Source organism: Colletotrichum destructivum, chromosome 10, assembly GCF_034447905.1.
Source record: "Colletotrichum destructivum chromosome 10, complete sequence".
Taxonomy (NCBI): Eukaryota; Fungi; Ascomycota; class Sordariomycetes; order Glomerellales; family Glomerellaceae; genus Colletotrichum; species Colletotrichum destructivum.
This window is the reverse complement of record NC_085905.1, coordinates 1,359,474-1,381,005: the sequence shown is the minus strand read 5'-3', so window position 1 is coordinate 1,381,005 and position 21,532 is coordinate 1,359,474. Positions and strand designations below refer to the sequence as shown.

Sequence of the window (21,532 nt, the reverse complement as noted above, 5' to 3'; positions counted from 1 at the left end):
AGGGTCCGTCCCAATATCGGCCGGCACCAGGTTACACGTGAAGAAGCCTTGAGGGCACAAAGGCCCTCTCATCTTGACACATGAAAGGTAAAGCTGGTTACAGAGTACTGTATGATGTGTTACCTACTGTATGCCACCCTGGAGTAGAAACATGTTCCAGTCTGCTCAGTGGCTCAGCTGTCGCTATCCGCGGTGCTGCAAACCCCCTCCATACCTAGTATGTCGGCCCAGCCTGTCAGCTTGCAGCCTTGGACGCCCGCGGCCCCCCTATCGCCCAACATGCCCCCTCGTCTGCCCCATTCCTCCCCAGGGGCTGCACACTAAAGAAAAGCTCGACCCCCAGAGACATTCAGTGCCATCCCATCTGGCCAAGACGTGCGAACACCTGCGAATATCCTCCGACCTCAACCAACCCATCTCCATTCGTCGCAGACAATTTCTGAACCCAAGACAACCCGAAAACACCACACACACTCTCTCTCACTCACGCTCACCATGGTCGGTTGCCCCCATCTTCATCTCCAGTCTCCGTCCTCAACACTCCTGTCACATTCAGGAGGTAACCCCGCGGCTGAGGGGTGTTGACTCTCACTTTCCTCAAGCTAAACTGACGCGGCTGCGGTACATCTAGGCCGACTCCCTCACCGAAGAGCAAGTCTCCGAGTTCAAGGAGGCCTTCTCCCTCTTTGTAAGTCAGCTTCTCCATGCTGTCGCCTTTTACTGAATGCCCTGGCGACCGTCGTTACCTCTTGCTAACACATCGTAGGACAAGGACGGCGATGGTTAGTGTCCTATTTACCCCCTTCCCTCAACTCACCCTAGACGCCGCGTGACTGCTCTAGCAACCCCAGCGATCGCTTCGATACGAGCATAACATTGGTACGACAGACATGAGGGCTAAGAAGGCGAACAGGTCAAATCACGACGAAAGAGCTTGGCACTGTTATGCGGTCTCTGGGACAGAACCCCTCCGAATCGGAGCTCCAGGACATGATCAACGAGGTTGACGCCGACAACAACGGAACCATCGACTTCCCTGGTACATTGAAGCCCTGCCCCAATATCTGTAGACCGCAGTTTTGCTGATTTGTAACTTGTGCAGAGTTCCTTACCATGATGGCTCGCAAGATGAAGGACACCGACTCTGAAGAGGAAATCCGTGAGGCCTTCAAGGTGAGAAGGCTAGCGCAACGGCCGATGTTCACCACATTGACTCGGAATAGGTCTTTGATCGCGACAACAACGGCTTCATCTCCGCCGCTGAGCTGCGTCACGTCATGACCTCGATCGGCGAGAAGCTTACCGATGACGAGGTTGACGAGATGATCCGTGAGGCTGATCAGGACGGCGATGGACGGATTGACTGTAAGAATTCCACCCTATGCCTCTCTATCTCCGTTGTTCTCCTTGCTAATAGACGATGGAAGACAACGAGTTCGTCCAACTCATGATGCAGAAGTAAGGCGTCAAGCTGGTCGAGCGGCTGTTAGTCGAGGTCATCTGGTTTTGACTGCGCAGCACTGGTTTCTTTGCGAGAAAAGACGCGGGCAGGTTTCACCAGGTCTGGGCTGGTTAGACGATATCCTTTCTTTTTTTTGGACTATGGGAATTCCCATACGAGAATATCCGGCGAAAGGATGAGTTCGACGTTCGGACGGATGGAGGATTCGGTGCTTACATCTCACTGCCAGCACGCTTGCCTGTTCCGTCCCCGCTCTATCACGATGCTTTTTTACGAACACACATCTCTTACACCGACACAGAGGACCTATTTGAATGAGACGGAGTTACGCTTAGAAGGAGACTTCCTCTAGGGCGACGAACGCAAAAGTCAATTAGCACGTAACGCGGCACTTCTCGGTGATGTGAGGCCCTTTGAGGTAGTTTGTTGTTTGTTGCGATGAGGGTGTTTGCGGGCCATGTCTCGGGGCTGCAGCCATCACGAATAGATGATGATGAGACTTTCTCCGGAGGCAAGAAATGACTTTGGGTCTTGTCTGACTCTAGTATCACGAACCAAGGAGGTAAACAGGTCATCTTTACTTTTTATATAGTATAGCCCCTCTTCTTGTACAGGAGGCTCGTACATTGTTGTTCATCTTCCTTTCTTCAAGGTATACATGGCCTAGAATCTCTAGGACAACAGAGCTGCGGCGGCGGCAGAGCGACCTAGCTTGGCAGGGCTGCAAGGCACTGCCCCGATTTGCCATTTCGGTTCCAAGACAACAACGGGTTTCCTCAACCAGGTTCGTCCCCGTGGGTCGTTCCTTCACGGTAAATGGGGGTTAATTTGGTGAATGGGTCGTCGGAGGCATCCGTGGTAATACGCCAGTGATTTGCATCTCCAGACATCGCAGGATTGGTCAACATCGCATTCTGAAGAGTCATCTGACGTATGTTGTCAAATGAAAGAGCTATCCATGGCGGTGTCGTTCGAGTAAGCCTGGTTTTATGAGGCCTCATCTCGTAATGTAGATAGAACCTAGTTTCTGCAGTTTGGCTCCATTGAAAGTGTTCAAATTGACTGGTTCAAATTGACTAATTGCGTCTCAAACACCATAAGGAGCAAGTACCTAAGTAAGACCCAGGGTAGGCATTTATTCATACCTAATAATGGCTAAAGGGACCTCTAAAAAGCCCTGTTCCCCATGATATGAGACCGTAACGATTTGCGCCTGAAATTTTGGGCTGCCACAGCCTGTTTGTGCCCCACAGAAGTGACGGCGCTGATACCTGCTACTGCTAGGCTGAACGTGGACGTTTGAACAGCACTGGTGAGTGCTCACTGCCCAGCCCGCCCGGAACTGACATCCTTGCCCCCGTCTATCTGGTCTATTCGTCGACCGCCAGCAAGTCTGCTGCCACACGACCCTCGGCCCTCTTCGACATTCGACATTCGCGACTCGCAACTTCGCGATCTCCCGACGAGCTAACAACACCCGTGTGAACCTCCCTCCTAGGCCCCAGCAACTTGCCCAAGGCCCTACGCGGGCCGTCCCCTGTTGCCCAACATGAGTTCTTGTGCGAGAACCCCTGCCCCTCTGCTGTGCTGTATCGCTGGCCTGGAGCTGACCCGGGTGACACTCCAGTGAAGCAATTCATCCGCAATGTTCGTGCCGCCAAGACCATCGCCGACGAACGGGCCGTCATTCAGAAGGAGAGCGCCTCGATCCGAGCAAGCTTCAGAGAAGAGAGTGGAGACCACAGCGTGAGGTGCGACGACGAATAGAGACTTTAGGGACACCTATTGCGGCATATGGCTAACAGGTAAACCCAACAGACGCAACAACGTTGCCAAGCTACTCTATCTCTTCACCCTCGGTGAGAGAACACATTTTGGACAGATCGAATGCCTGAAGCTCCTGGCCTCGCCCCGGTTCGCCGACAAGCGCCTTGGGCATCTAGCTACAAGTTTACTGCTTGACGAGAACCAGGAGGTTCTGACCCTTGTGACCAACTCGTTACAGAAGTAAGAGACGACGACATGTCCTACCTTGCGCCAAAAATGCTAATACGTAGTAGCGACCTTGCCCACTCGAACCAGTATGTCGTCGGTCTGGCCCTCTGCACTCTCGGCAACATTGCCTCCATCGAAATGTCCCGAGACCTGTTCCAGCAAGTCGAGTCCTGCATCAACACGTCGAACCCTTATATCCGGAGAAAGGCCGCCCTGTGTGCTATGCGGATATGTCGCAAGGTTCCGGACCTGCAGGAGCACTTTGTCGACAAGGTCAGCAACCTTTTGGCTGACCGCAATCACGGCGTTCAGCTGTGCGGCCTGACGCTTGCCACTAGCTTGTGCGAGGCCGACGAGGAGGAAGGTGGGGAGGAAGGTGTTGTTGAAAAATTCAAGGTGTTTGTGCCGAATTTAGTCAAGACTTTGAAGGCGCTCGCAACCTCTGGCTACGCTCCCGAGCACGATGTCACGGGCATTAGCGATCCATTTGTGCAAGTCAAGATCCTCCGCCTCCTGAGGGTTCTGGCAATGGGCGACGCTCGAGTCAGCGAGCAGATCAACGACATCTTGGCACAAGTTGCGACGAACACAGACTCATCCAAGAATGTCGGGAACTCCATCTTGTACGAAGCTGTCCTTACCATTCTCGACATCGAGGCGGATTCCGGTCTCCGCGTGCTTGGTGTCAACATCCTGGGCAAGTTTCTGTCCAACCGCGACAACAACATTCGCTATGTCGCTCTTAACACCCTCATCAAAGTGGTCGCCATCGAGCCGAACGCTGTGCAGAGACACCGCAACACCATCTTGGAATGCTTGAGGGATCCGGATATCAGCATTAGAAGGCGTGCACTTGAACTTAGCTTCACACTCATTAACGAGAGCAACGTGCGGGTACTCATCCGAGAACTTCTTGCGTTCTTGGAGGTCGCCGACAACGAGTTTAAGCCGACGATGACAAGCCAAATAGGTATTGCTGCCGACAAATTTGCGCCCAACAAGCGGTGGCACGTCGACACGATGCTCCGGGTTCTTACGCTCGCTGGCAACTACGTCAAGGAGCCCATCATGTCTTCTTTTATCCGGCTAGTCGCCACTACTCCTGAACTGCAGACATACGCCGTTCAGAAGCTTTATATTAACTTGAAGAAGGACATTACGCAAGAGAGTCTGACACAAGCCGGAGCCTGGTGTATCGGCGAGTACGGAGACGCTCTTCTGAGAGGTGGTCAGTATGAAGAAGAGGAACTTGTACGAGAGGTCAAGGAGCACGAGCTCATTGACTTGTTCACGACCATCCTCAACAGCAACCACGCCACACAGGTTTCGACTGAGTATATCGTTACGGCGCTCGTCAAGCTGACGACGAGGCTGACGGATTCCGCACAACTCGACCGGATCCGCCAGCTCCTTCAGGTTCATCAGACGAGCCTGGATGTTGAGGTTCAGCAGAGAGCGGTCGAATACAGCAACCTGTTGTCTTACGACCAGATTCGCATAGGTGTGCTCGAGAAGATGCCGCCTCCTCAGATCAAGGAAGAATCTCGTGTGCTGGGCGCAGCGACTTCGACCAAGAAGGCCAAGGCTGGCAACAGGAAGTCCAGAGTCATCAAGCCTACTGAGCAGGACCTGCTTTTTGATCTCATGGACACTCCGACGACGACGACACCGGCCGCCAGTGGAGCATCTAATACCGATCTTCTGGCGGACATTCTCGGTGGCGCCTCCTCACCGCCTCCTACTTCGACCTCTCCAGCTCCTCAGCAGTCCAACACGGCTTCGATCATGGACTTATTCTCACAAGGACCTGCCCAGTCAACGGCTTCTTCAGCCCCGGCAATGGGCGGCTCAAACCTGGATTTGATGTCGTCCATGTCCGCTATGACAACTCCTCCACCTCAGTCACAGGCCGCTCCGCAGGCGCCCGCAGGTCTACCCGTTTACGGCAACAACGGCCTGAACCTCAGCTTCCAGATTCAACGCAATGCCGAGGGCTTGGTTCAGGTCATTGGTCGGTTCAAGAACGCTGGACCCGTTCCTCTTTCGAATGTGGGGATGCAAGCGGCTGTCCCCAAGACGCAGAAGCTTCAACTCATGGCCATTTCCAGCACGGATGTCGGACCTGGTACCGAAGCCATCCAAAAAATGATTGTTTCTGGGGCCAAGGGAGTAAGAATATGCCCGGTTTCCGATTCGAGGTTGATCTGACAGCTAACATGTTTACAGCCGCTACGGTTACGTCTGAGGATCGGATATGCCCATCCGGCCGCTGGAGAAGTGATGGACCAGGTGAACTGGACTGAGCCGTCTTAGACTACAAAAATGATGTCGAGGATGGCATGAATACGCATGAACTGGGCTTGTTTGTATAGTTAACACGGCAAGGCAAGCGTGGTCAAAATAGACAAATCTGCAAGGATTAAAAGCTGCGTGCAGTGAACACAGCATGTTTAAAGACTTCATCCAGTTCCCATGTATATTTATTAGCTATGATGATGGTGATGTTTTCGCCGATGGTCAAGTGAAACGACTTTCAATCTCTCCCAAATCGCATTGGTGTGGGGCATTGACTTATCCTTCCCCAACATTTCCAACCTTAAGTTTGATACATAATTACATCATGCTTCCTCCACCCAAGCAAGGGCCGACTATCGCTTCATCGGAACAGAGTCCGTGAGATGGTTCATTGTTACAGAAGATCAATTGCATCCAGCCTTCTGGTTAGACTTCGGTATCACGTACGCAGGCTCACATCGCCGCCAGTGAAGATGGAGCCTGCGCATTGCAGAGAGTCGCATATGGAGCGCACAGCAGCTGAGCCGAGACATCCAGTACGCTGAACACCACACTGAGCTTGAAGAGCAGGAGAACTTCAGGGATCTGACTGGTGCTATAGTCATTACACATTGTCACCGTTAGCCGTATTGACCAAGTAAACCAAGGCATTCGGCTGTTTCGACTAGGGATACGTGAGGGATCCAGCATCAAGGTAACGCCTGACCGCCCCGTCCTCCTTATCAACCACGGTATTCGACGTGACAATCAGACCCCAACCCCCTCCACCCCGAAGTTAGCTACATCAAAGTAACTCGCCCGAAAAGTTTCTCCCAGGCCAATGGCTTGATACCTTCGTCCCGGGCGTCACCAAGCCAGGCGGCTTCACTATCACCAGTCCACCCTCCAAGGCCTCCCTCCCATCCTCGGCGTACCTCGAACTCGCAGTGCAAAAGTCGCCGTCAAATCCGCCGGCCGCTTGGCTCTGGGAGCAGCCCATTGACCAAAGGTACCTTGGCGGCCGTGTCCACAGCACTGAGAAAGAATCGGCGCAGCTTCATGTTCGAGTCGGCGGGTCTTTCGTGTGGCCGCCACAAAACACCGACCTCGTCTCCCTGCGCCGAGTAGTCTTCATTGCAGGCGGCTTGGGGATCAATCCGCTCATGAGCATCCTCAGTCACCTTGCCGATGGAGGTGAATGTCCGTACGACGTGCAGTTTTTGTATTCGACAAAGACACCGGCCGAGGGTTTAGACTCGGAGAAGATTCTCTTTCTGGAGCGCTTGGCGGCTGCATATGGGCAAGGAATGGTTTCGGGCCAGCTGAGGCTCTTTCTTACCAGTTCACCACAGGATACGTCCGGGCACATATCTAGGGAGCTGCTGTGTAACGGAGTAGAAATGCCGTTCATGAGACGCCGTATGGCATTGGAAGATGTAGCGGAGGCTTTGGGGCCGAAGGAGGTGCATGGGTCCGCCATTGTGTATGTGTGCGGCGTGCCGTCCATGACGGACGAGTTTGTAGAAAAGCTCACATCTCCAGCTGGGTTGGGCTTGAGGCCCGGGCAGGTTTTTTGCGAGAAATGGTGGTGATTTATTGGAATAATATGGTGCCCTTATGGATTGATTCTTAGTTGATACATGTAATAGACTATTCAGGAAGCACCAGAGAGCGAGGCTGAACAACGAGCTGCTTCTTATGACGGCATCAAGACCAACTCGCATACTCAGAGGCTGAACACCCACAGGCACCGAGAAACCAATCTTGTCAATGTACTACATCCTCGAAGCTTACCGGCTGTCTTTCGAGGTGAGACCATGACCAATCTACTGAGTCCGTTATGTGGGCGATACAAGGCCAGGGATAGATAAATTCTCTCCGAATGTCCTTGGTTGTTTTATGTTCTCCTTCCCTTCTGGCTCAGCCGACCCACTCTTCACTAACTTCTCTTCCTCAATTCTCGAGGACTAGACAAGAGAGGAAACACGGGGCCAAGAAGGGCGGGAATGCGGATGAACGGAGGGCAGGATTTTGTGCCGGCGCTCTGTGTAGACTGCCCGAACACTTGAGACAAAACTCAAAAGAGCATTTCTAGGTGAATCAAATTGATCAATCAGGACACTTGATAGACTAGAAAGGGTTACAACGGCGAAGAGGTCGGACGTTTCTCCACGTGAGGCAGCTTGCCATACAGCGAGTGCTAGGAGCCGCACCCATGTTCCACTACCTCACCATTTCCAACCCTCTCATATAAAATTCGTTACTTGGTGCTTGAGCGGCGACTGTTGTGGCTGCTCGTCGATCATTCGGCCGCCTCTTTCATTGAGATCCAACCTGCCCTGTTTCCGTCGTAGCGGTGACGGGCTTCGCTTGAGCCACTCCCCTTCTGATATGTTCATGTTCCCAAAGCTCTCTGTGGTTGCCTCCGCCGCCACAACTGCCGCGATGTACTCATGTCGTCCAACACGTTTGTATGTCTCCATGTCGCTGGTGGAAGGAGGTGTCGCATCGTAGTCAGACGATGACAGCTGTGCTTGAGGCAGTGTGTGCAAAGGGTGCGAAGGGGTGTCATCCAACTCCTGAGAAAGTGATGGCAGCATAACTTTCCTAGCGACTCCGATCTCGAATTCATCCCCACCACTCGACTCCTCCATGTACGGCAGAAGTGAAGGAGTAACAGAGGGTGCCCGCGCCGAGTCGGGAGATGCCCTTCGTAGCGGGTGCTCGACGTCTGGCAACAGAGGTAGTGACCGCATAGAGTTCGGATCTTGTCGAACATCGCGCACAAGTTTGCGAGGCTGTGGCATCTTGGTCCGGACGGGAGGAGGCGGTGCTAGCTTGGGAGGAGTTGTGAGGTAGAATGCTCTCTCGGCCTTTTGTTTTCCATTGGACTTGTAGTTAGTCATGTCGCGGTCCTCAAAAACCGATCCGTCGAGCGAGCTGAAACCAAACAGACTATTTTTGCCATGATCACCCTCGCCACAATATGTATGGACCGGTATCTTAGGTCGAACCGGCAGATGTTCATACTGCCTGTTCGATGTCGCCATGAGTTCCTCATAATGAGGCCCCGAAATAAGGTTCAATGTCTTGAGACTTGTCCAAGTACGGTAAAAGAAACGGAAAGTGGCAAACGGCGAGTCGATGGGGTCAATAAGCACCCAGTCGTAGAAAGTGAGGTCCTCAGGCAACTCGACAAGACCACCCGTGGGAGATCTAAATTCATGGCGGGTTAAAGCTTGGGATACCAAGTATATTGGGTGACTTACGTGATACCATACTTGTCCTGACTGCGAAAGTATTGGAGCTCAGGGGCTCTCCTTATTCTGCCCTTGGATCTGAGAACTTGGAGGTCAATGAGACCACCATCCATAGCCGCCGAAGTCTCGAAGTGTGGTGCAAAATAAAAAAACCGTTTCTCGACACCGTCGCGCTTGTAGATGACTCCACTGTCTCGAAAGTGCCACTTGCTATCGGGTTCGTAGAATGCGTGGCTGACGATCTGATTTTGAATCGCTTGCGATTTTATGCCCCAAGACACTATTTGGCGACCGTTCATGTTCATTCGGAAGAACAGGTACCTAGCGTTGGGAGGGGGCCTGTTGATGGAGTATCGCAGGTGGAACTGAGCTCCTATGTATTCAACTATCAATATTTGCTATCCAAGGCCGTTAATGGCGGGACAGAGACGAGTATTGCGACATACCTGGAACCGATGGAACATAAACTGAAGTGATGGGTTGGCATTTCTTCGGTGTTGAAGCGAAACTAGGCGTGGACGACGATGTCGGACTGATCGGATGAGGACCACGGAGACGCATGGATGAAGACTCTGGATGAGGTAGCTCGACGATATCCCCGGCATCAGGGCGTGGCACCACCGACACATCTAACCCTCTGAAGCTAGGCATTTTCCTTTCAGTTGGTTATTCCGCATAGGTGGGTGAAAGAGGGAAGGAGGCAAGAGAAAAAGGGTTCGGTTTCGGATGAAAACGTGCGAAGAGGTTTTGCGATGGCGAAGAACAACAGGGTCCATCGGCGACAAGGTGGCTACGGGAGAAGACGTCCGGAGCAATGGGAAAGGTGAGGTGGCCTGGCTCTCTTCGCCGCAGAGGGCAAGTGCGATTTGGGCAGAGCCCCTAATTCGCGCCTTCGGTACCTTGAAAGTAGGCGCTTCATCCTGCCAGCAGTGTACGAGCTGACTACATGTCGTTCCAGATAGCGTTCCCTGCCTACCTTCATCCGCTGCTTCAGATGCTTCAGGTTTACTTCCTTGTTCGAGAAGTTCCATTTTGCAGGCTCACTTCTTCCACCCTTCGTGGGTGTTTTTCATCCGTGGCCGAGCGAGTACTCACTAGAATAGCCTACATTTTGCAGGGCCTTACGACGATTGCTGCGGAGGATGGGCAAAATCAACCCCATATCAGCTCCACCTAGAACACCCACCCCCGTTGGTCCAGATGCGTAAGAAAGAAATGGTTGGTTGGCCATTCGCTGCTGGCAGCAGCTACCTATCCGGTTCGCGCCATGTACATGTGTATCACCTCCTGCATAAGCCTAGCTTTCATCCTGTTCAACTCGACCCTGTCACGGCCTTCGTGTCGTCCTCCTTGCCGAGCAGTCCCAGGTTGCGTATTTGTCCCGCACTCGGCGCGTTGTCTCGTGCGCTGGCCGACTCGGCCTTTCGGTAGGCGGCCTGAAGCGCCCTCGTTCTTGCAGCCTGTAAAGCAAGTGGTGAGTTGTGGGTTATTCGCCTGGTCGTCCTCCTCCTCGTCGAGGTTCAGTGGGCCTAACAAACCTCCTTCTTGTGATGCAAACACTCATAGTAGTCCTCCAGTGCCAAGCCGCACTTCTTCTTTCCCGAGTGGTCCTCGCCAGTGGTGTTGACGACGTAGCAGCCAAGTAGCTCCTGCCAGAAGGGGAAGCACCGCGACGGGCCTAAGTAACGACACAGGGTCAGTACGGCATCAATGGCGGCGAAAATCGGTGCGTACCTCCGTGAAGACCGTATCCAGAGGCCATTTTGGATGTACAAGCGCCAATTGGTGTGTGGGTGAAGCTCTGAGATCGTCGATTGAGGTCGTGCAGACGCAATCGCGAAATCCAAGGTCTAGGAGAGTCGTTGGCGGTTGCAACTAACGGAACAGCCCGCGGCTATCAGGAAATCTCATCCTATCAAGAGGTACCTGATTCCAATTGCAATTCCCGCCGCGCGGATGGGTCTTCCCGACTAGCGCGCGCCTAAGCCTCCCTGGAGCCCAAGCGTCACTCCACTTGATTATGACGAAGCTACCTGTCCCATCCCAATTGAACACGCGCTTTTGGGAACTTGGGTCATGTCCACGCCCACTCGATTCTGCTCTGACGAACCGACTGCACTCGCGAAACCCTCTCCTAGCTGAACGAGCGAAACTCTCATCAACGACGGTCCCTAATCGATATGTCCTGGAACCACGCAGGATGAGCCTCGTTCAATCCCTACCAAAGCTGGTGCTTTTGGCTGTCCATCTCACCATCCATGCCGATATTGACAGCTTGGCCTTTCTCGCCTCCCGACATGCCGCTGTGTTGCGCAAAGACATTCTACTGCGCATACTTCTGACCTACCTTCCAGAGACGGTCCAATCCAGAGACTATGTTTCCTTTATAGAAGAGCTCTCTAGCGGCGAGTACGCCGACCGTGAAGCCAGCGACATCGATTATGCTGTTGTAGAGAACCTCTCAGATGAGGATGCAGCAAAGAAAGTTCGCAAGCTTCACCTGCTTCCTCTGTCTTGGGAAGATGCGCCCATAGACACAGAAGACGACCCAGTGGCCCTTTTCTTGCTCCGTCGAGCTCACCGTGTCGACGAGGAGGCCGGCTTGCTCACCCAAGTGCCCGAGCTTCTCGGCCCCTTTCTCCAATATGCTCCTGGTATCCGCGTTTGGATGGTCTCGACTTTGCTGCCATTGCTAAGGAGAAACTACGAGTACTATCCGGCCGACAGCATACCATACACGTTAGCCGAGTTCCAGAATCTCCCCGATGGTGCCGCCGTCGGTGCTCTTCTTGCCCAAACGGGAGTACGACAGGAGGATTATGGCCTCATCGGTAGAGACCTGAGAGGGATGCTCGTGCCTTGGCTGCACGATGATGCCCGGTGGAAACGGGTGGAGCAAGATAATTCCTCTGGGGAGGCCGTGTCCAGTCCAGGTTGGGAGCGTTTTCTTGAATGGCTTCTGGTACAGAGCTCCAGCTCTTGGAAAGTTGCTGTTGCTGCAGTCGAGCAGTGGGGGGGTGCAGTTGATGTTGACCTCGGAGACTATGATGTCGTTTGGATGAGTGAACAGCAGCAACAATATCTGGACCGCCGATATGCTCGGGCAATCATGGCTGGTGCGTACTTGGTGCCTGATGCCACCGTCGAAGCGCTCGAGGGCGCCCATCAAATGTTGAGAAAGGTCATGGACCTCCTCGGTCAGGATGACATATTGTCCTTGCGCGAGGGAGCAGACACTTTGTCTGCAGTCGCTCACTTGGAGGACGACGGTATCCTATCTCACAAAAATACGGCGTTCATGCGAGACGATCTTCTTAAGGAATCAAACCCTCTCACTACTCCGTCAATGAAGTCGACGCATCTACTTCACGCTCTGATCCTCAGCGCGTTCATACTGACCCAAGCCGGACTGCCCTGCACCATCAAACGGGTTGGAGACTTGACGTTCATCCAAGACGAACGAGACCAGAAGGCCGAGGTTGTCAAGCTCATTCACGCCGTTGCTGAAAGGGCTCCCAAGAATGACGAGAAGTTCTGGGTAAAGGCACGAAACAAAGTAATGTGGCTCCGGAACTGGGGCATCAGCGTCTCGCCGAACAGCCCGGTGATGGGAGTATTTGCCAGGGTCGAGCTGGAGGTCATTGAAACAGAAATACTAAGGGCTCTTATGTCTAGTGCACGTAAGTTGTTGACCACCAACGTCTCACTGTCATCTGCCGTTGCTAACAAAACACAGGGTACTCACTCGCAAGATCACTATACGAAGATACTGGCGAGAAGCCATTGCCAGCGCAAACCGTCCAAGAGACCGTTATTACCGCTGCTTTAAACGCTTACGACAACGCATCAAACCCGAATCGTACAAGGGGTGGCCTCAGAAAGTGCGACGAAATGTTTGTACCAAACTGCTTCGGTTTCCATAAACTCAGCTGACCAGTCTAGTATCAATGCATTCCCTGGAACCATCACCGACTCGCTCCCAGAACGACGCCGAATCGACTCTCTGCTGAAGGCAACGCACGCTCTCAGCGAGTACCGACTGGTGCTGAGGCAAGGCGAGCCCTTCAGTCCAGTTGTTCTCCGTATCCATTCGGATCCCGTATCCATCATCGGCAAGGTCCTGGAGCAAAACCCCAAGAGCTACACACGCATCCATGACCTCTTAGACGTGGGCTCTAACATGGTTCGCGCAGGGCTTGTGGGCCGAGGCAAAAAGAGGGTCTCCGTTTATGTTGCAGGGGACGAGAAGGCCCATATTGACACCACGGAGAAACGCATCACCGCCATGTGCATCGAGGCAGCTCTCAAGGAGGACGACTTCGAAACGGCGTACTCGTATGTCGTCAACAGGCTCAGTGGCCAGGTCGATCGTTCGACGACAGCTTCTGCGGCGAAGCTCGAGGACGACTGGTCATGGAGGGCTGCACTGCAGGCGGGACAGTATATCAGAACGGCACGGACGGTCCGCCCGACACACCTGGGTAACGCTAGCGGAAACCCCGACATCCGGCACCTGGAACAACGCATCGATTGTCTCGCCACGGCCCTACGTATTGCCCCGCCTTCACAACTGCAGGAGATTCTCAAGACGTTTCGGCGCTGTGAGGAGCAGCTCGACTCGGCGCTCCAGGAAGAGGCCGCTCGGGAAGCCGACCTCGACGCCGCCGCTGCCGACATCAATTCTGGTATGCCCGGCGGCTTCGATGCAGTCCCGACGGCAGCTCGACCTTACAAGCCAGTGGGTCCCCAGCAGACCCGCTCGTCAGCGGGCACCAGCAAGGCTGGCGACGACGCGCCCATGTCGTTATTCGACTTGTCTCGCGCCACAGCCCGCGCCGCCTCGCGCAACTTTGCAGCACTTTCCACACTGCAGCAGTCCGCCGGCGGTAAGACTCTGACGCCGGCTGCTGCTTCGGCGGCATCGGTGCCAATCGGCGACGGGGACCTCCACGATGATCACCCCAGAGCGAGGAAGCGCGATCAACTTCGTGACGCTGCAATGGGGACCTTAACGTCCGGCGTGGGTTGGCTCATTGGTGCGCCTGCGTCAGTGCCTAGCCCACAACAGGCACCAAGGGAGGACTGAGGTGTAGTGGAGACTGGGTATGTCAACCACCTGGTAATAGGGATTCACAGAACATGACTGGATGAATGAATGAGATCCGAACCGATATTAGAGCACCTGACGATGGTCCGTGATCGATCATTCGTCAGGATGGTGGATGCAAGGGTCTCGTACTTGTGAACTCAATTTATTGTTCGCGGGACAGAGATCGGTCTCGAACCTACGTGACTAGTTTTTTCCGAGCTTGAAACGAGAAATGTATAGCAACCCTACCACTCGGGAGGGCAACACCTTCAATGAAGACTTCGGTGTAGGTTTGTGAACACGTTTGGCGTCAGTCCGCAACACATCAAAATCGCTGGGACGAGCTGGGAGCAATTCCTTCGAATCATCCTGTGGATTCTTATAAGATCGGTGACAAAAACAAATCGGAGATCCTCATCCCGATGTGTTGCGACGAACGCCGGCAACGCAAAACGCCCTCACCACATCGACTTTGGGCAAATTCCTATGCGTGGAGGGAACAACCCTGCCAAATCGGCAGTTGAGTCGCTCCGATGACTGCAGAGCCCCCCCCCGCCCGTATTCAAACTGCGACGGCACAGACGATGGCGAACGAGGGGCGAAGGGGCCTGGCAGAGAGACGTTCGCCGCAATTCAACGCGAATTTGTTTCAAAATGTCTTCAGGACTGTTAAGATTGGGGCAGGTATTATCGATGGCAGCTGCCGGGCACGCGCAATACATATCCGCGTTACCAGTTGATGGTCAGTTCATCGTTAGTTGCCCATTGCTAAACCATTAGTCCTGCTCATAGTTATTGGAGGGAAGTACCTTGTTTCCTGCGATTACACGAGCCTACCGGAGGTGAACCACAGCCTAGCGGCAAAAGCGGCCAGATCGAGGGTGCGAAGCATGCCCACCGTTTTGTAGAATCCCGCATCGCCAGCTTGAGCAATGATGAAGACGAGATGAACAACAGTGGGCGAGGATGGCGAGAAGGCGTTTCATTTACGACGGAAAGGTTGAAACTTGGCGTTCAGGCGGCACAGTTACGGTTTAGTTGAATTTAGGGACGCGGTTGTCATTCATGTTGCATTGCTGGTCAACATCTTATCATGCTGAGATTTGCGAAAGAGCCATGTCGGATTTGCGAAGCCGTCTCAAACTCGACTCGACCCGAATCAGGACGCGATAGATAATGGTACAAGGTGAAATTGGTTTGCGTGAGGGAAACAATCGTGGACCACCGCCGGCCCACGAAGTGGTGTAGTAACGAAAGTGCTGATCCACGAAGGAAGTGACTGTCACTCTGGCCAAAGCCTGTCGACGCCTGCCGTTTTTGCCGTGTTGATTGTTTGCCAAAGCTACCATAAAGACCGCCAGACATTCGTCGAACTGCAGAAGGCCGAAATCAGAGACAGTCGCCAACTGAGAGGCGACCGAATCTTGCCTGCAGCCGTTGGCAATGGAGAGGCTGGGGCCAAGGAGCCGTGAACCACACAGGCCGAAACCCCCATTTTGTGTACCATCCCAGACTAATTGTAGTGCACAAGAACTCCATGAGACGCAAATTTTGGGATATCCGCCGTAATCGATCGCACTATGAAAGATGAAAGGGGTGAGCCGTCAGTCGCCATAACCGGGCGCAGTAACGGCATCAAAGTTTCGTGGGATCAGCGAGAGCCTGGACAAGTTAGCACCATGGACAAGTCGAGGAAAAGACATCAAGAGTTCCAACCTCCGTAGGCCTCACGGCCCTCAGAGCGGGCAGGGGCATCAGCGTAGGCTGCACCGCCAGCAGGGGCATCGCGAGAGCGAGGTCCATCTCGGCCGCCGCCGGTGTAGGTGTCATCGCCGCCGCGCTCGCGTCTCTCATAGCCGGCAGCACCGCTGCCACGACGGTCATCACCGCCACGAGCATAACGGTCGCCACGCTCCTCACGTCCGCCGCCGCCGCTGCCACCGTAACGGTCAACACGGCCACCGCTGCTGTAGGTGTCGTCGCCACCACGCTCACGTCTCTCGTAGCCGCCAGCGCTGCCGCCGCCACGCTCCTCACGGTAGCTGCGATCATAGCCACGGTCCTCGCGGTAGCCACGCTCGTAGCCACCGCCACGATCTTCATAACCGCCGCGGCGCTCGTAGCCACGGTAGCGGTAGGTGTCATCACGGCCACCGCCGTAACCACCACCGCCGCCGTAGCCGCCGCCGCCGCCACCGTAACCACCACGACGACGATCGTCGTAGCGGTCATTGAATCGACCGCCGCCGCCGCCACCACGTCCCTCTGATAAGATATTGCATCAGTGAATGTTTCTCGAGGGAAGACGAGGACAAAGACTTACCACGCTTGGGAGGGCCGAAGTACTTGCCGGGAGTCGGGGTGCGAGGGCGAGCGCGGCGAGCCTTCTCAATGCTGAGGGTGCGGCCCTCAATCTGCTCTCCTTGAAGACCCTCCTTGGCGGCATCGGCCTGGTCGGAGGTGACCATCTTGACGAAACCAAAGCCACGAGACTCCTTGGTATGAGGGTCGCGCATAATCTGGCACTTCTCGACATCACCATACTTCTCGAACATGCGAGTAACCTCCTGCTCGGTCAGACGAGGGTGGATGCCAGTGACGAAAAGGTTGGAGCCAGGGTTGATGGCACCGTCGTCGTCGCCACCTCTAGAGCCGGTCTCATCCTTGGCGCCGCTGGAGTCAAAAAAGAGGATGTGTCAGCAACTGCGAGGGATTGGATGAAGACCAGTACTTTCAAGGGGAATGACTTACCGGTCGCGATCGCGGTCGCCGTTGCCGGAAGGGGAGGCAGAGCGGCGACGTCCGGAGTCGCCGTCATCACGCGCAGGGCGGGGAGAGGCGCTGCGGTTGTCGCGCTCATAACGAGGAGCCTCGTCTGTATCGCGTACATCTGTCAGTGCCTCGTCGTGCTGAGAGCGGCGGTTTGTATCGAGGTAGAACGAACCATCGTAGCGGTCACCGTTGGCGGCCTCGTAATCCATAGAAGTGGTAGCCATGATGATGATGATTGATTGAGCCGGCGAGCGGTGTTGAGATGTCGGCGAGTGTTGATACTTTGTAGAATTGGCCAACGACGCGAATTGCCGGTGACGCAGACTCTTCTGTGACGGGGATTGGTCAGAAGGGAGGACGTAAAGCGGATCGGGACCCAGCGAGGAAGGAGACCTTTGGGTGGAAAACAAGGAAAAGGATCCGTAGAAGAGACGAGAGGGAAGAGGAAGAGAGAGAGAAAAAATTGTATTACAGTCGTCAGCAAGGGGATTAGATGACGAAGGGCATCAATTGAGGAAGCGATGTGGCTCAGAGATGCCAGGTGTGGGAGTGAGAGTGAGGGAAAGAGAGGAACAGGCGAGGAGAAGGAAAAGGGAGGCGTTGAAAAGTCAGGGCGTGAGGGAGAGGGAGGAAGGAAGTGCTTTGCCTGCCTTGTCTATCGTGCGCGGGCGCAGGTGCAGGTGTTACGCAGTAAGCACGAATACATTAGTGTGCCAGGCCCAGTGGCCCTGCTGCTGGGACGGATGGGGAAGCAGAGGCACCTCGGTAGGTAGGAGATGGGGGAAGGCCCCTTGTGTAACTAGCCTAGCTCCCTAAGAGTGTAGTAATCAAGGCGGATCAACAAGCGACTGGCTGCAGGGGAGCAGCGCGTTGGTGCTCTGTGGCTTGTTATGTCAAGCAAGGCAAGGGGCGCGGCCGCGCAGGGGCCACTAGGGAGGCGAAAATTGCAAGTGGTAGACGAGTCGATTGATTGATTGAATGCCTGCGGTGGTCGCAAAAGGTGGATACTTTCCATCGACAAGGGTCCATGAGCAAACGCCTGTCAGTACATGCCATACCTAGGCCAAGGTACCTTAACTACCACCTAGGGGTGATTCGGGTGTGTACCAAGAGACAGAAACGAGAGGGACGGGCGCAGCTGTGCGTTCTCCCTGTCGTTTCGGCCAATGAGAAGACTCCCTCATTGCTACTGGACCAGATTGGTCTAGATCTACATCCAGTTCAGCGGGAAAGGAACCTTGGTATGCCCTGTAGAGTACCTGAGATTCACTTCTGTTTCTTCTTAGTATCTGTCTACCTACCTACCTACCTAGCTAGGCACGTACATAAAATGAGATGCGTCTGACACTCACTCTGTGCAATGTACTGGGTCTTTTTTGTTGTCGGCAAGGAAATCATTAATTTTGGAAGCATACTGAAGACATTCAAATTTGGTTTAGAGGGCTGTCTATTCGATAGCTCACGGCAAAAGCGACCAGGCAGGCTCCTTAATTGACTTATGCTTTTGGCCCAGAACAAAAGCTGTGACCCCCCCCCCCCCACGAAAAGCACTGCACAGACCCTCCAATTTTTGTCCTCTCATTTACGACGCTTGGGGAATTGCTTTCACATCACAGTCCTCGGTTTAATAGCTAAACGAAGCTCAACTTGACACCCTTCAAAACGTGTCATGTAAATGCACGGCACTCCGTATTGAGCTGCATTTTGCCCCGATAAACACGAATCCAGTAGCAAATCGGAATTCGATTCCCTCAGGTCCCATCTAACAAGAGCTACAAAGCTTGCAGCCTCACAGTTCCTCCATTGCTGGTTGCTCCGACCCCAGAGCATCCACGCCATACATCTCAGCCTCAAGGGCCATGCGGACATCCACTTCCGCAAACGCTCCCGGCTCGTCCAAGAAGCCGAGGCCCTCAATTGCCTTGCCCCCGCAAGCCCTCTCCAACGCCAGGAAGGCAAAGTGGCCCCCAACAACGGGCCTAGCCATGAAGTGAGGCCCAGGCCAACCGCCAGTGCCCTCTGTCTCGTACAGGTCTGTGAACGGCCGGTCTGTGACGTGGGGTTAGCATGCTTTTCATTCTTTACGACGGCGAGATGATTCCTTCAGCCCACTTACCGGTCGTTGTCTCATTAACCCAGGTCGCAATGCTCTGAAGGATCTCCGTCCTGGTCTTCTTGCTTGTGACGGCGGCGGCGAAGAACTCCCAGTCGCTCTTTGTGTACAGGTGGCGACTGTCGAGCGGGAGCCCGTACTGCTGCAACACCGCGTGGTACCAGTTGCTCTGCATGCTGTATACCTTGTCCGGGACAAACGTTGACCGTGTCTCGACGCCTATGGCTTTTTGAACCCATCCCTTGATGCGCCCGCTCAGTGTGGATGGTTTCTTCTCCTCTGGCAAATGAAAGCATAGCAGCGAGTCCGCGTAGAGGTTATATATGGTCGTCCAAGATCCGTACCACGTGTAGGCCAGCTTGGCGTGGGTACCGTCCCTGGAAATTCCGAAGCCTTGCCACTTGTCCATATAGTCAGTCGCAATGTCTGTATAGTACTTCGAATCACTGGTCTTGCCCAGGACATTGGAGATCTCGGCCATGGCCTTGATGCCGATGATGCCCTTCAAAGCCAAGTTTGTCTGGTTCGCGAGCCATCCGGCAAAGTCGTCCGTGCATAGCTGGTTTGCTGGGATGAGAGATTCGCGGACCAAGTATCCTGTCCATTTGGTCCAGAGCTCGTATGACCTGGACACCCACTTCTCAGCCTCCTTGGAGCCCCGGGTGGCGATGTCGGCCGAAATTTGGTCCATACCATACATGTCCATGGACAAAGCCCATGGCTGGATACCGCTGGTCTCTCTTTGGAAAGGGCCGTGGGGGCGTGTATGACCTTCAACAGACTGTGAGAATGCCGGCTGGGTATCGTACTTGAAGGCATTGACAAGCGCCAAACCCATAATGAGCATATTGCCACACTCTTCCACAGGCATGTACTCGTCTCTGCCGTCGGGATGACCAGTAGCGTTGGGAAAGTGAGACCCTAGATCATGCATGCTGTAGTCGTTGGGGTACTGTCCGCTCAGTTGGTGCTCGAGCAAGGGCTCTAGTAAGTACGCGAGCCAACGAGGGTTCGTGTACAAGAAGAACGGGAACGCAGGAAAGATCACATCCACCGTCTGGAAGTTTCCGTTGGAGGAGATCTCCTTGAGGAACAGGATGGGATTATCGGGGGTTCCCGAGAACTGGGTCGCACCGAGCACCTGGCGAGCGGACAACGCAGCAATGTCCTGATAATCCTGCGAGCCCGAGGCAAACGCGTCAACAGCCAGCTGGTCCGAGTAATTCCTGGCCAGCAAACTAGCCGCGGAAAAGTCATCGTAATGATACTGGACAAGCTCGATGGGCGTGGCGAAATAGAAAGACCACAGAGGCCGCATCTGTGTCAATCCTCTAGCGGCCGCAAATTGAACCACAGGGTCCTGAACAAGCGCGAATGTGAAGAGAACACTGTCCGCTGATGGTGCCCCGTTACCGGTGTTGTTGCTCAGGTGGAACGTCTTGGAAAAGGCAAAGACCGGTTCCTCGTCCATGATCTTCCTGAAAGAGCCATCGACCTCGTTCTTCAGGGTGCCCTTTGCCGCAAAATGTTGGCGCAAAATGCCTGACGTTCCGGCTTGATGGTAAACGTCGGCTGGCCCGGTGAAGTGGAGTATGCCCCATTCCGCATGGTCTGCGAATTCAGTGAGGAGCTGCTGCGACTTCCTGCTCACCTTCCAGGACTTAAGAGCGGCACTTTGCTCCTGGGAGGCCTTTGGCTTGCTCAGTTCCCATGTGATGTCGTTGTCTCTGTTGCCGCTGATCCACTCGCCATTCACATCAGTATAGATGCTGATGTCGAAGGAGCCCTCAACGTAGACAGTCAGATACGCGGCAGGGATCGACTGACGGAATGTTGACGTGGGCGTGATGGGCGAGAGGAACGAGAGCACGACCTTGACAGGCTCAGAGGATCCCAAGGGCGGGGGGATTGAGTATGTCAGATTCGTCGTTGAAGCGTCAAAGGACGCGCCGAGATAATTTGGGAAAGACAGATTGTAGTTTCAGTTAAGATGTCAGTATGCAATCCTCACCAGCGCGGGGATCGTCCGTAACACACTTGGAAGATGGGGGCAAGGAGTCCTGAGGTCGTCCTAGCAAAGGATACACATTCTTGGAATTCGGCACAGAGGCCATGACGGAGAAGCCGACCTGACGAGCGGCTTCTGTCAGCTCGCATGAACACATAGGAATAAATCGGGCCATGATATAGGAAGCACTTACGCTGGAGCCCGTCCAGAAGTATGGCCAGTGCTCCCATGGTGCATCGCGAGCATTGCCCAGCCAAGTGCTGAGGTACGGGTTGCGGACTATTAATGGAAGGACGGGAGGCGTTAAAGTCGAGGCGCCTGCCGTCACGGCGACGACCAACAGCGAAGAGAGATACATGGTGGAGGCAGTGTCCCAAGAATCAGTTAAGAACAGACAGGAACTTCGTAAGGAGCAGTTGCTCAAGAAACAAAACTGATCATAGGGTGCAGATAACAGATCAAGTGTGAAGTAGAGGGTGCGAGATGATCGCGCGTCTCCTTGCAAGACGGGTTAAATGATGGCGCAGGAAATGGTCCTGCGGCAGCTTGGCACAGAACA

General features: G+C 54.2%; 8 protein-coding genes across 8 annotated transcripts; 4 read left to right on the top strand and 4 right to left on the bottom strand.

The window, feature by feature from the left end:
• Positions 1 to 495: 495 nt before the first annotated feature.
• On the top strand, positions 496 to 1,462 carry CDEST_14693 (calmodulin; the record flags this gene model as incomplete). The annotated part of the gene is made up of 7 exons (XM_062930849.1): positions 496 to 498; positions 632 to 688; positions 767 to 782; positions 914 to 1,039; positions 1,103 to 1,173; positions 1,224 to 1,365; positions 1,428 to 1,462. The coding sequence occupies 7 exons, from the start codon at positions 496 to 498 to the stop codon at positions 1,460 to 1,462; spliced, it is 450 nt and encodes a 149-aa protein (XP_062786900.1).
• Positions 1,463 to 2,769: 1,307 nt separating this feature from the next.
• On the top strand, positions 2,770 to 5,954 carry CDEST_14692 (Putative adaptor protein complex AP-1, gamma subunit). Its single transcript, XM_062930848.1, has 5 exons — positions 2,770 to 3,021; positions 3,090 to 3,213; positions 3,281 to 3,469; positions 3,523 to 5,626; positions 5,684 to 5,954. Exons 1-5 carry the CDS (start codon positions 3,012 to 3,014, stop codon positions 5,768 to 5,770), a joined length of 2,514 nt encoding a protein of 837 aa, XP_062786899.1. The 5' UTR covers positions 2,770 to 3,011; the 3' UTR covers positions 5,771 to 5,954.
• Positions 5,955 to 6,079: 125 nt separating this feature from the next.
• Positions 6,080 to 7,415, top strand: CDEST_14691 (Putative oxidoreductase FAD/NAD(P)-binding, FAD-binding domain, ferredoxin reductase-type). The gene is made up of 3 exons (XM_062930847.1): positions 6,080 to 6,288; positions 6,354 to 6,446; positions 6,559 to 7,415. Exons 1-3 carry the CDS (start codon positions 6,136 to 6,138, stop codon positions 7,321 to 7,323), a joined length of 1,011 nt encoding a protein of 336 aa, XP_062786898.1. The 5' UTR covers positions 6,080 to 6,135; the 3' UTR covers positions 7,324 to 7,415.
• Positions 7,416 to 7,977: 562 nt separating this feature from the next.
• CDEST_14690 (uncharacterized protein) lies at positions 7,978 to 9,642 on the bottom strand (the record flags this gene model as incomplete). The annotated part of the gene is made up of 3 exons (XM_062930846.1): positions 7,978 to 8,947; positions 9,001 to 9,364; positions 9,438 to 9,642. The coding sequence occupies 3 exons, from the start codon at positions 9,640 to 9,642 to the stop codon at positions 7,978 to 7,980; spliced, it is 1,539 nt and encodes a 512-aa protein (XP_062786897.1).
• Positions 9,643 to 10,128: 486 nt separating this feature from the next.
• Positions 10,129 to 10,860, bottom strand: CDEST_14689 (Putative NADH:ubiquinone oxidoreductase, iron-sulfur subunit 5). The gene is made up of 3 exons (XM_062930845.1): positions 10,726 to 10,860; positions 10,530 to 10,669; positions 10,129 to 10,451 (listed from the first exon to the last, which is right to left on the bottom strand). Exons 1-3 carry the CDS (start codon positions 10,751 to 10,753, stop codon positions 10,305 to 10,307), a joined length of 315 nt encoding a protein of 104 aa, XP_062786896.1. The 5' UTR covers positions 10,754 to 10,860; the 3' UTR covers positions 10,129 to 10,304.
• Positions 10,861 to 11,191: 331 nt separating this feature from the next.
• Positions 11,192 to 14,077, top strand: CDEST_14688 (Putative Sec39 domain-containing protein; the record flags this gene model as incomplete). Its single annotated transcript, XM_062930844.1, has 3 exons — positions 11,192 to 12,671; positions 12,728 to 12,884; positions 12,934 to 14,077. 3 exons carry the CDS (start codon positions 11,192 to 11,194, stop codon positions 14,075 to 14,077), a joined length of 2,781 nt encoding a protein of 926 aa, XP_062786895.1.
• A 1,705-nt stretch (positions 14,078 to 15,782) lies between these two features.
• Positions 15,783 to 17,076, bottom strand: CDEST_14687 (Putative RNA recognition motif domain, nucleotide-binding alpha-beta plait domain superfamily; the record flags this gene model as incomplete). Its single annotated transcript, XM_062930843.1, has 3 exons — positions 15,783 to 16,345; positions 16,404 to 16,753; positions 16,832 to 17,076. The coding sequence occupies 3 exons, from the start codon at positions 17,074 to 17,076 to the stop codon at positions 15,783 to 15,785; spliced, it is 1,158 nt and encodes a 385-aa protein (XP_062786894.1).
• Positions 17,077 to 18,641: 1,565 nt separating this feature from the next.
• CDEST_14686 (uncharacterized protein) lies at positions 18,642 to 21,331 on the bottom strand (the record flags this gene model as incomplete). Its single annotated transcript, XM_062930842.1, has 3 exons — positions 18,642 to 18,901; positions 18,969 to 20,847; positions 21,167 to 21,331. The coding sequence occupies 3 exons, from the start codon at positions 21,329 to 21,331 to the stop codon at positions 18,642 to 18,644; spliced, it is 2,304 nt and encodes a 767-aa protein (XP_062786893.1).
• Positions 21,332 to 21,532: the final 201 nt, after the last annotated feature.